This window comes from Diprion similis, chromosome 6 (genome assembly GCF_021155765.1).
Source record: "Diprion similis isolate iyDipSimi1 chromosome 6, iyDipSimi1.1, whole genome shotgun sequence".
Taxonomy (NCBI): Eukaryota; Metazoa; Arthropoda; class Insecta; order Hymenoptera; family Diprionidae; genus Diprion; species Diprion similis.
The window spans coordinates 18,366,448-18,378,802 of NC_060110.1; the positions used below are offsets into that span (position 1 = coordinate 18,366,448).

The 12,355-nt window shown below is 39.8% G+C and overlaps 1 protein-coding gene and 1 long non-coding RNA gene across 3 annotated transcripts in view; both read left to right on the plus strand.

Moving 5' to 3' along the window:
* Positions 1-2,999: 2,999 nt before the first annotated feature.
* Positions 3,000-7,986, plus strand: LOC124407395. Its single transcript, XR_006929308.1, has 2 exons — positions 3,000-3,368; positions 6,056-7,986. It is a non-coding gene; the product is annotated as an uncharacterized LOC124407395 (long non-coding RNA).
* A 246-nt stretch (positions 7,987-8,232) lies between these two features.
* Positions 8,233-12,355, plus strand: part of LOC124407386 — a 110,769-nt gene continuing 106,646 nt past the window's right edge. The window contains exons 1-2 of one of the 2 annotated variants that reach the window (XM_046883485.1): positions 8,233-8,413; positions 9,323-9,395. In XM_046883485.1, coding sequence (XP_046739441.1) covers positions 8,348-8,413; positions 9,323-9,395 — 139 coding nt within the window. In that variant the 5' untranslated portion in view covers positions 8,233-8,347. The remainder of the gene's footprint in view (positions 8,414-9,322; positions 9,396-12,355) is intronic. The other variant, XM_046883486.1, reaches the window with a different exon arrangement.

Sequence of the window (12,355 nt, forward strand, 5' to 3'; positions counted from 1 at the left end):
ATTGTTAGATAAATATAACCACACATACCAGATTATTGACCAAAGATTACGGCCATAAACTCCGATGTAAAAGCCTAATGTGACTTTATGGTATTTTATCATCAGTCAGTTAACCGTAGCGACAAATTTACCATCTGTTTGTACATTATTTTTATTATCATTTTTCCCGTTGCATGCACATTGCACATATTAGTTTTTGTATGTATACGAAATTGATTTTACGCTGACGAGTATAATATGTTTGAGTATAATTGTAACCGCGTGTAACATCATGTATACGATGTGTATTATACATTTTAATTTCTGATGTGTCACATAGTATGTTTAATGCGGTGCCGAAGCAATTCTTCTATATTTTTAATCAAACTTCGTTTCGGCCTACGCGTAACGCAATTCATGGTGAAATAATTGATCCCTGCCGAGGGTGGTCAGTCATGCTGCAGTTATCTCGCATTTTTATTCATTTACTTTTTTTTTTTTTTTTTTATCTCGTCGTGGGATTTATTCTACCGTTATAATTGATAGGGCAGAGAAAAGTTATGATGAACGTTTGACTATTTTTCCACGTCACTCTATAAGCTCGGATAGAAACGCTCGCGAAATGTATATGAAATATACATTTGACTGACGTGACGATAAAACTGATAAAAATAAATACATAAATATTACTCCTAATACATCAAAGCGAAACGATATACGATGTATTCCAGAATACACCGCCTCTCGAAATCATTCTCATTCATCCTATACGTACCTCGTAGTTGTTTATCCTACGTAAAAACTAAAATATACATGTGATTGATTAATTTATACGGTGGTGCGTGGAATTGTGAAAATTTTATAGATATGTAATGCGTCAAACTGTATTTCCAGGAAAGTCATAAAACATTTTTCATCGATTGGTTTTAGCAAGGTTTACGAGACGGTGAGATAATAGTAATAATAATAATAATAATAATATAACAATATGTTAAATATTTTTTCCTATAGCCTGTACATAGTAATAAAGTTATCGTGTCGTTATCTCCGCGGATCTTGTATCTTGGAAAACTTGATCTTCGATACCCTTGACTGCGAAATTTCTCATAAGTCTCATGAATAATGCGATTCACGTATACGTAGATATACGAAGCGAACTTGATGCGAGTTTGACCCTAAAATCTTGACCGGTACAAAGAGAGCGCAAGACAGCGAAGATTAATAAATTGTAGGAAAGGTTTGAGAACCGGAGCGTATCACACGTAACATTATTCACTCTAGCGTAATGTGTTGATAGATACACGGACGTAGAATAATCATTGCACCAATGCTGTACCTTACAGTAGATAGGCATCTGTATTCATCCGTATTACACATATATTGCATTATTATAATTGTAAAGCACATACGACAGTCATTGACTCGCAGTCATAGAATCGGCTATTTATATCCACAGCTTCGACAGGTCAGCGTGGATTTTCGTTTGAGTTTTATTTCTTCCTGTGCATGATGCCGTGAAAAAAGAGAAAGAAGAATAAATAAAAAAATTAAAAAAATACAACGTTCCAAAATTATAAACTGAATTCCTTTGAGGTGCAATATGCAAATTGCAATGAGCAGCGAACGTAAATTGGTGGTGTTACACCAGCGAGAAATAAATAAATAGGGAAGTAAAGAGTTTCTCTTTGCTAAAAAGGTGTTTAAATTCATAGGTAAATCATCCTTGGGTACATGTACTCGATACAGGGTGTCCCATCTCAATGAATCCACTGTGATATTCCTAGAGTATAAAATAGAAGTATAGGAATATGAAAAGGGGTAGTAATTTTTTAGTTTCGAAATAGATGTTACTGAAAATCAGTGGATTTTCTCTCGAACAGCGTACATTTTTAATGTAATTTTTTTTTCTTCTGGGCAAATGGAACTACGGTTCTTTTGTGGAGTTATATTATTTCACAAAGTTTCGACAATCGCTCTAACAATTAAAAGAGTAAAATTTTGTAGCTCCTGAGTATCGCAATCCCCCAAATACTGATTTAAATATTGAGACACCCTCTACATTTGCAATAATAATGTAAGCTGCTGTGATAATAAAAGTGGCATAACAATTTCTCACAATATATAATTTCTGCTTATCTTTCCTTTCATATCTCTTACGAAATACCAAACGTAATATTTACACTCTCTTAAATTTCGAGTTTTATTTACACGCAGCCTTTCTGTTGGCTGCGCGTCTATCGTCTTAACCATAATTCTTAATAGTATAGGTATCCGTATTTTTATGTAATCGTTATTATCCCTCGGTAACTGTACGTTATCTGATACTGGGTCTATACTCGAATCGGAGTGCAATGGGAAAGACCGTTTCCGATATACCTGTACCGATTACCACCTGAATATTGATTCGGTATTGCTACCTCGTTGCATGTGATAGCGATAACGCTATCAAGATCCTCCTAGAAAGCTTCTGGAGATACACGTTACGATACGAGTCAGGATATATACTTAAGAAAAGACTTCTTTTTCTTCTACCCTTACAAGAATTACCCCCAATAGATGGTTCAAATTTTCTTTTACGCGTTAGTCTTGCGTCGTATGAACATATTTCATGATCACAATGTCTTAAGCGAGGTAAAAATTCTGCATGTGTTTAGTTTCAAATTTTTACGATATACACATGCATTGCTGTGAGTAGTCATACTGATAATCAGAACAACTTCCGCTCAAAAAAAGAAATCCATATTTAGGATCATTTTGAGATTTTATCCACTTGAAAATGGAGCTGCAGAAATCTCAATGCGTTTTGCAGTTTAAAAATCCCGAATTTTAGAATAGAAATATCTATTAACTATTCAATTTCCAGAATTTGTAGAAAGCCTTCCGGGTGTCTCGAGGCCGTCGCCGAACCGTCCAAAGTAGGAAGAAGCGTTATTTTCCCGTCACCCGTAAGCGCGTAGATCGCGGATGCGCCTGGAGGCGAGAGACCCGCGTTGCAAGGATGCAAATATTTGTCGTTCCGCGGGTGTTTCGGCAGGTGGTGTCATGGCGTCGGCCTCGGATCGCAGCTGAGTCGCGGGCGGCGCACGCATGCGTTTTGGAATGGAAAGGAGGGCCGCGTAGACAGGCAGCTCGGCTTGCGAGAGAGTAAAAGTCGGTGTGCCATTGGCAGCCATGCACGTAGGTAGAGGATATCTGAAGGAGAGACCGCGTCGCTGCGCGAGTGTCTCGAAAGGACGCGGTCGACGCGATGACGCGACTTAAAGAAGGTGTGCGATTCAAAACAGACCGAGTGTTATCGCCGAAGGGATACGCCGGGAAATGTCACAGCGCGTGAAAACGCGTTCATTTGTTTTTTTTTTCCATCATCAGAAAGCTAGGAAGTGCACCAAGTGAGTAACGACGACTGCCCCTCCCCCTCTACCGCCCTCTCCTGCCCCACGGCCCCGACCCTTCCAGCAAGTGTGGGCGAGACCATTTTCGGGCGAGCTGCGCGCATGCAGCCCGTCTTAACCCCCGAGCCTCTGTTCTCTCACTCTTTCTCCCTCTCTCTCTCTCTCTCTCTCTCGCTCCCTCTCCGTCTTCTCTCCTTGCGTGGTGGATTAGATTCTCTGCGAGAGACAGGGAGAGAGGCTGCGAGCCGAATGAATACGCGGCTGTATCGTCTGCTGCTCCGCTGCTGCCTTCCCCCCTGCCCCGACATAGACCCATTCCGCCGGTCGCGTCGCTCGATACGTTTAAAAAAGTAAAAAAGCTTCGGACGGTTTCGGGACGGGCTCCGTTTTCCGGACGAATATACATCTCGGCGGGTTCGTTTCGTCGGGAATTTGTATGAAAATTGGCGAGGTCTGGTGGCGGGTGCGATACGGCTAGCCATAACCTAGGTGAGCGCACGTTGAGCCAGTCCATTGAGCAAAGTGAACTACCATACTCGCGCCTCCACGCGTCACAAGGTTAGTTACGGTTCAGTCGGGCCGACGCGACCCGAAAACAGCCGAAGTCGGCCGAGCCGTCCCGCCACGCACCGAGGTATCCCGAGCCGCGCGAAAAAGGGGCTGGAACCTCGACCCATTCGTACTTTTGGGGTAGGAAAAGCTGGGGGCAGGCATCCCCTACGTCTCGTCTTATCACTACGACGCAACCCCTCGAGTCTCCTCTTTGTGAATGGGATACGTGTCTTGGTTTTACGTTCCCTTTAATGTACTTATAGCCAGTCTAGCAGTCGACGCGTATACGCACGCACACGTTTATATACCTCGGGGTAAATCAATGCTTATTCACGATTCCCTTTCGTTCTTTGTTCTCGTTATCTTTTCTCATCGAAATCTTAAGTTTTGTAAATATTCCGCGATATTCAACCGAGGCAGGCTTTACTGTCCTAGACATCTGTTCGAACGTACACAAGTACCCGGAGGTCGGGGTTATTTCACTCCATACTATGTTCGCCGAATTTGTTGCAACTTTATCAAATACCTATTGACCATCAAAATTTTACTCGAACTCGAACATTATTCTGACAATTTCTTCTCCGTACGGTTCAAGCCAGCATAGTGTCGAAAGTTTCAATCAAGGGAACAGTCTTACGAATTATTGAGAAATATCAAAACCATATTCCTCTCTATTCAATGTCCGTGCTAGCAAGTGTCCGGAGGTTTTGCAGGTCTGCCATAGTTTAAACGTACAAATTCGAAACCGTGAATCCTGCACGCGAGTGATCGACAAGCAAGAATGTTTAGATCGCGTAGTCGCGTGCGGTACCTCAGTCCAGCAATAGGATAACTGCAGAATTAAAATAGAAATTCTCAAGATTCCTCCTCAGTGGCTCCCAAATCTTGACCGTGCGACGTAAAGTTACTCGTTCTCCTCAATACCGAATTCTCTATGTAGGTATATCCGTCAGATTCCATCCCATGCAGGTATCTCTCGTCAGACCGACGGCAGGCGACGTCGCTCTCTCGACGTGTTTACGCCGCTCCTCGTTTTTCGGCGAGCGCGCGGTATCGGGGGGGAGGGGGGGGGGGGGAGGAGCAGATCGGCAGGTCCCGAAGGAGTGGGGACGGGACGCCGGTCGACTCGAGGATTGCGTCGGTTGGCGCAGGCCGGCGGCAGGGCAGGGAGGCTCGGCCACTTCGGCCAGTCAGTCAGTCAGTCAGTCAGTCGCATAGAGGAAGTGGCGGTGGCGAGGCGGTTCGGGAATACCGGACGAGCGATGCGACAACGGGCAGACGACGAAAGGATGGCTAGAAGGACGGGCGGGCGTTCTTCGCGCGTGTTCCCGAGGATGGTATGCCTCTTCTAAGCATGCCCCCCGGACCCGGTTTATCCTCCTATTGACTCGGCCCCCCTCGTCGTGGTGTTGTCGTCGTAATTTTTTCCCCGTCTTTTCTTTTTCTCCTCTACTCTCCGCCGTTCCGCATTCTCACGTATATCCATCCAACCATCCATCCATCCATCCATCCATCCATCCATCCACCTTGTACCTGACCGAACGGAGTTTATTAACGTGTGTCGAAGGAGATAGCTAGATAGACGGGGGACGGGGGGCGGGGTGGCGGCGGCTGGGGGCGGGGGTGTGGGGTGGGGGGATGACTGTAGTGATAATATTTTGTGCGGTGGTAGATTGTTGTAATATTATGTATACGCGTACGATAAAATGTCGCTCAATTGTGCGCTACGCCGGTTCTTGGTTGTACGTACGCACTGGTTTTATACACAGCTTAAACGTTTTCAAGTAAATAAAGAAATAAATATATGAATAAAGATGATCATATTAATAATAGCTAGTAACAATCAAGATATAATATCAAAAATATATAAATAAAGAAAGAAATAGTGATTTGTTAGACGGAGTGGGAGGGAGGGATTGGACACTCGGCCAACGAACGATTAACAGCGAAGTCGCCTACACCCTGCATATTTAATTAATCGCGATTAAAACTAGTCCGAGAAACAAGGGCGTTTTCACTTTCAACGCAACGTAACGTAACGTAACGTAACGTAACGTAACGAACCGCGTGTGCGCGTGTGTGTTCGTATATAACTTGATTGTTCGCTACGGTTAAATTTTTCTAATTCCCAGACGACGAAGAATCATCATCACCGGCATCATCATCATCATCATCACCATCATCATCAGCAGCAGCAGCAGCTTCTTTGTGCTTGTTTTTTTTCTCTTCAAACGATGGCTTCGTCGTCTCTATCAGTGTTTAACGGTGGCAATGCGACGATGCAATATCGTAAGCTGGCTCTGAACCGTTAGAGGCTAGATCAACGACGCCTCGTTCGTACGGTTTCGTTTCGGAAGAAAACGAAGAAAATAAGAACGAAAAAAAAGAAAACAGAAAGAAACAAGAAACTGTGACGTATTTTGTTACACGGGAATTATTCGACGACGAACTTCCGTTCGAGATGGAAGGGAAGTCCTGCTGCTCTTCGGGCTTTGTTCCGTAATTTTTCTTCCGACTAGCGAGACTGATCCTCGGAAGAAACGATGAGAAACAAACGGCAGAACAAGAACAGGCACAAAAAACAAGAAAGAAAGACACACCGCAGCCACCTCCGAAACATAACGAGAATTACTATAATCTAATCTATATAGAACGTCGATAATAATCCACCCTGTTTAACAATATAAACAATACACAAAGGACAACGTTGAAAACGATGAAACATCTTCGCCACTGTGTCATTGCTCCTCGAACGATGAAGACGACGATAAACGATACAGTTAGAAGTTGCAATCTGACACGTATTTTGTCCGATGTTGCTAATAAAATATCTATCTAATAACAGTGATTTTAATAACACAAAGTTTGAAAGGATTAATGAAGAAGCGAGTAAAAATTAACACACAGTAAAGTGTTTGTCAAAGGATTAAAAGGATGATGTATTACGTCGCAGTAGTAGAGTGTTCGCGCAAGCTGCGTAAAGCTGAAAGACTGATCTCGGTAAAGTTCGGTAAAATGAGGGAATAAAAGAAACGAAGGAAAAAGAAAACAAAAAAAAAAAAAAAAAAAAACCAACGGAAACTCGCGTTACAAGGACGATGAAAAACTGCACAATTTCCCGAAATATGGGTGAAATTGCGTGAAAACTTTACGATATAGGAACAAGTTTTTTCGGTGCGTATGTGCGTGGTGGCCGGTACTCGTGTGTGTCGCGATATGTTAATATAATTGTGTAAAATTGACGAGCGTGTGCCCCGCATAAATAAGATAATGAAAAATCAATCGTACGAATAGAAGGCGAAGCCCGTTCCTCGTACCTACTTGGCACTTGCACACTTGTTTAATAAGAAGATTAGTAGCGAGCAGCTGACCGCGCAGCGATTCCTCTGCCAGATCCTAATATCTTTGTCATCTTCGTTACACGCCCGAGAGTCACGCAACGCAGAGCAATGGCTATTCCGTAGCTTTGTCGAGACAAAACCCGAAGTTTTCCCATCCTCAACCCTCAACCCTCAACCCCTCGCCTTTCTGCTTTTTCTTCCGTTTTTCTCCCTTGTTTCTCAACGCCGAGCCCGAGTCGAGACGTGTAACAGTTTTTCTTTTTATCTCGCTCGCCTCTGTAATTTTTTTTTTTATAATCTGGCGTCTATCTGCCGCACGATTAATACTTGGATCATAGAAACGGATTTAAATGTGTAATAACTGAACTAAATATCTAACAAAGACGGCACGAGGAAAGCATAATTAATATAATCGGTGATAATTAGTATGTATGTACCTACCTGCTATCATCATCGGATACACGAACTTCCGACGTGTTATTGTACCTTGTGTATACACGTTGTTACAAAGATGCTGAAGTGGATTTGACTGATTGACCGATTGATTGATTGATTGATTGATTGATTGATTGGTTAATCGATTGTACACTCGTCTGTATATCTATCCATTTATCTTTATATCTACTTATCGAATATCTACACCTTTAATGTACACCTATACGTACGATATAAATTACCTATAATCTATTGAAAATGAAATGAAGAAGTAAAAACGAAAACGGGGTAAGAGAATGAAAAAATAAAATAAAGGAACCAAAACCGTCGTCCGGATATAATTCTATGTGCGTGTGATGATATACGTGATACGAAACAAAACAAAAAAAAAAAAAAAAAAAAACTTGAAACACGTACGTAATAATTGATATTCGCCAGCGTAAATAATACTTCCACGGAAAGTGTGAAGAAAAGAAAGATTGATTCGGTAATAAAAAAAAACAAAAACGAAAGGAGTTATCTATACATACAAACAAACACAAACACACTCGCATGTATGTACGTATATAAAAATATATACATATATATGTATACATACATATATATATCAATTGTGGTGGCAGTGTATTAAATTAAAATTAGTGAATTATGCTGAAGTTTTTAACGCACAAGCTACGAACTCATTCGCTGAACGAGGATCCGAACCAGGAGAAGGTGAGTTACCTACATTAGAATTGACATTTATAACACGTTAATTAAAACTACACGAGGCTGAAACTAGCAGCGAAACATTCTAACGTCCATTCCACTAAAGCGGTGAATTCCGAAAGTCAAAATTTTGTGAAACCACTTGAACCCCCGAAGTTTTTCTAGAATTACAAGGATAACATTTTGGACAGGATATTTCTATTGCCAAAAGTTTGAGAGACACGTCAGGCCGCGAATTCTACCGCTAGTTTCAGCTTTATTAAAATTATATGTATCTCTGTATTCCTCTCTATCATCATTACGCGTGAAATTTCTCTTTATTATCCGTGAATAAACCCAACATCAAGAATATCGATCCTCTCTCATTTGCTCGACGATTATTTTACTCATTTTACATAGGAATCGAGTAGCATATCTATTATATGTACACGATATGTCCTTAAATGTATGCTCTATGTACATACATACATACATACATATATGACAAATGATAATACGAACGCGCGTGCGCGCGAGAAGATGAGAGAGAGAGAGAGAGAGAGAGAGAGGTGTAACCTTTGCCTTGCGAAGGTCACTACCGGTGACTCGTGCCAAAATGGCTGCTGCTGGTGCCGCATTATAGTAACGTTACGCCGGCGTGAGTGAGTTAAGCGGGTGGTCACTGGTTATGCATACATACAACGACAACTCTAGTGGGTTTGCCAATTTTCATGATACTTGCCGGGGACGATGAGTGGCGAGGATGCCGCGGCGGGAGGGGGGGGGGGGGGGTTAAGAAGGCCGATGCACAACATCGATATTATGTACATATACATTGTACATAATAACGGTGATATATTTGTCTCGTTATCACTCGCCGCATGCAGATTATCAGATTTATCACTAATTAGTTGGTGTTCGTTTTATGTATTTCAGAGCGACGATGATCACGACTCGGGAACTGAGTCCGACGATGAGCTGCAGGTCAGGATCGAGGAACCTTCCAGCTGTAAGTCTTATATACCCTTTTTAATTGAACGATTGGATTTATTTATATGATACATGCATACCGTGTACGTTGAATTACTGTTTTTCAATTTATATTTCTTACACGTGTTGTACGGAATTACGAATTGCGCCACTTGGCGTGGTGTGAAGTCTACGATGTATTATTGTTGTTGTTGTTATTATTATTATACGGAATGAAACTCTGCTAATCGGGAAAATTGATATCGTTAATGAAATATCTTGCAAAAAGTGTTTCTCCGTCTTTTATGTTAGAAGACAAGAAGAAATGATACAAAAAATGAAAATTGGAATTCAGGTATATATAGAAAGTTCATAAGTGAAGATGAAATCATGTGAAATTAAAAGTTGCGAAAAGTTGAGGAAAATTTTCTTCTTACCTTGCAATATTAAACATTGTAAATCGGCACGTGACTGACCCCGAACTTGTACTTTTCTACTTTTGGCGTATTATAAAATCTCTTGTTATTAAACGTATACGTTTCGCTTAAATTTATTCACAGTGTACCTTATTATACACGTGTAAATATTCACTTTCCATTTAATGTCAAGGACGTTCTCGCGTAACGAGTTTCCGTTGAAGGTGGTTCTTTTTTTTTTTTTTCTTCTTTCTTTTTCTATATCCTTTCAAATCTTTTTTTTTTTTTTACCACCTATCTCGGTGTTCTTTCTTTTATACTTTATATTTCCCTTCCCCGCACCGCATATTTGTTGTACGAACAGCGTGATTCATATGCTATAAACCGTTGACAAGCTCTCTTCTGCATTATACGTAGGTACTCCGGTTTGTTGTTATGTTGGTGAAAACATTAAGAATAAAAAACAAATCTATCAATTACTCACTTCTCTTCATTTTTAGATATAATTTCTGTATAAGCAGAAACGTTTACCTTATCTAAATATATTTATATATATATATATATATATATAGTATATATACACACACACACACACACGATCTCTTTTTGTTACTCTTTCTCTCTGTCGTCGGCACGAGGTTTTAAATAGGTAACGACAACCGTAAAGTTTTGCTGCTACGGTTGCTTCGATACGGTGCACTTTGCTACAATGTGATGCTGTTGCTCCTTACAATATTACAGATCTCAGTACGACTTTCTCTCCCTCCACCTTCCAACTCTCGCTCCGATCTTTTATTATCTCTCATTTTCTACGCGATATTTATTTTTATACGACGTTTCGCACCGCTCTCTTTCTTCGATCTGTTATATTCGAACTTGACCCCGTTTCAAAGATCTTTCAAGCAATCAAACGGACTTTCGCTGAACTCAATGTCAAAGCTGAATAAATTGCGAAAAAACTTACTTGTTACTAATGAACAGCGATGTAGTATATTTATATTGACGATGACATTTTTTTTTTTCATTTTTGCACCTTAATGCAGTATCAGGTTTAACTGTACAGGGGGTAAAAAAATTATCAGTCGCTGTTTTATCAGATGATTCGCCAGGTCATGATTCGTAAAGATTCCTAAAAATATGCCCTCGCAAATCGATCTTGATCTCGATACTTAGCCTCGAATGGGGGTGAACAAGTTTTATGAACCTGAAGAATTCTACTCGTTGAGAAGAATAAAAGTCTTTGAAAGGAATCATGGATCGCAAGCAGCTTGTTCCGATAGAATATCGTTTTTGAAAAAATAACAAATAAACATATAATAAAAAATTGCAAATAAACATTTCACTCATTTGTTAGATTATTTAGTCAATTATCGTCATCTGTCAGTTCGATAAACGGATTATCGAGTCTCTGGTCCATGAGTTATCACCTATATATGGTGAAAATAGCGTGATTACGACTAACGGAAAAAGACACATAGAAACACATGATTTCTTTTAAAGATATTTGTTCCTCTTGAAGAGTAGAATTTTTCAAGATCATTAAAATTTTTCCAACCCCATTTGACCTTGATAATCACCATCAAGATCAAGTTTGCGTGGGAACATCTTTCAGGATCTTCACCGATCTCGACCTGGAGAATCGTTCGGTAAAAAGGCGACCCATAATTGTTTTACACCCTGTATAATATAACAATAATTCATTGATTCGAGTCGTTGCAATTTGATTGTATACTTCAATCATCTATTCGTACCGTATACATGTATATTTATTCGCAAAGATATGAAAGAAAAGGAAATTAAAAAAATTACTAAGTAAATTTAGAATCGCGTAGCTGCATGTCGTATAAGGTATAGAGTGCGAGATTACGAGTGACACGAGCCAACTGCTAATATAATCTTATCTCGTGTACCGTTTCAAACGATAAAATGGCAAAAAAAGGAAGCATAAAATAAAGTTAAAAACAGAGTGAAAGTTCACGTGAAACAACTTAACGATAAAAAAAAGGAAGAAAAAAAAAACACGAATTTTCGTAATTCTATCTCGCTGTATAAAAAACACCGGGAAAAATGATGGAAATTATTTTTAAACAAATGTCTGGTAAATAGAAAATTTTGGATGTGATGATTATTGAGTGAATTGTTATTTATTTATTTATTTATTTATTTTTTTATTACTATCCTCGTCTTCTTACAAAAACATATTACAGGTAATTCATAAATTCTATTGCGTAGCGATTTACATCTCATTTGATCAAACATACATAAATATCTAACTTTATCGTCGGTCATTTTACGATTATCTCGATATTTCCTTTGCAGTAATTGTAATTGTGGTATGTCGCTGCTTTGGGCGATTCGCATATATCTATATGTATACGATTATTCTTTAATTTACTCCCGATTTTTGGAAACTCTATCCCCCCCCCCCCCCCCCCCCGCCATTCTTGTTTTTAAATATTTTAATTTTACTTTTTTAATATTCTCCAGGATTACTGTTATTATTATATCATTGTCCCCAGGCGAATTTCCAAAGCGAGTATAGAATATTTGTGTATTATTATTATGATTATTGTTATTGTTATTA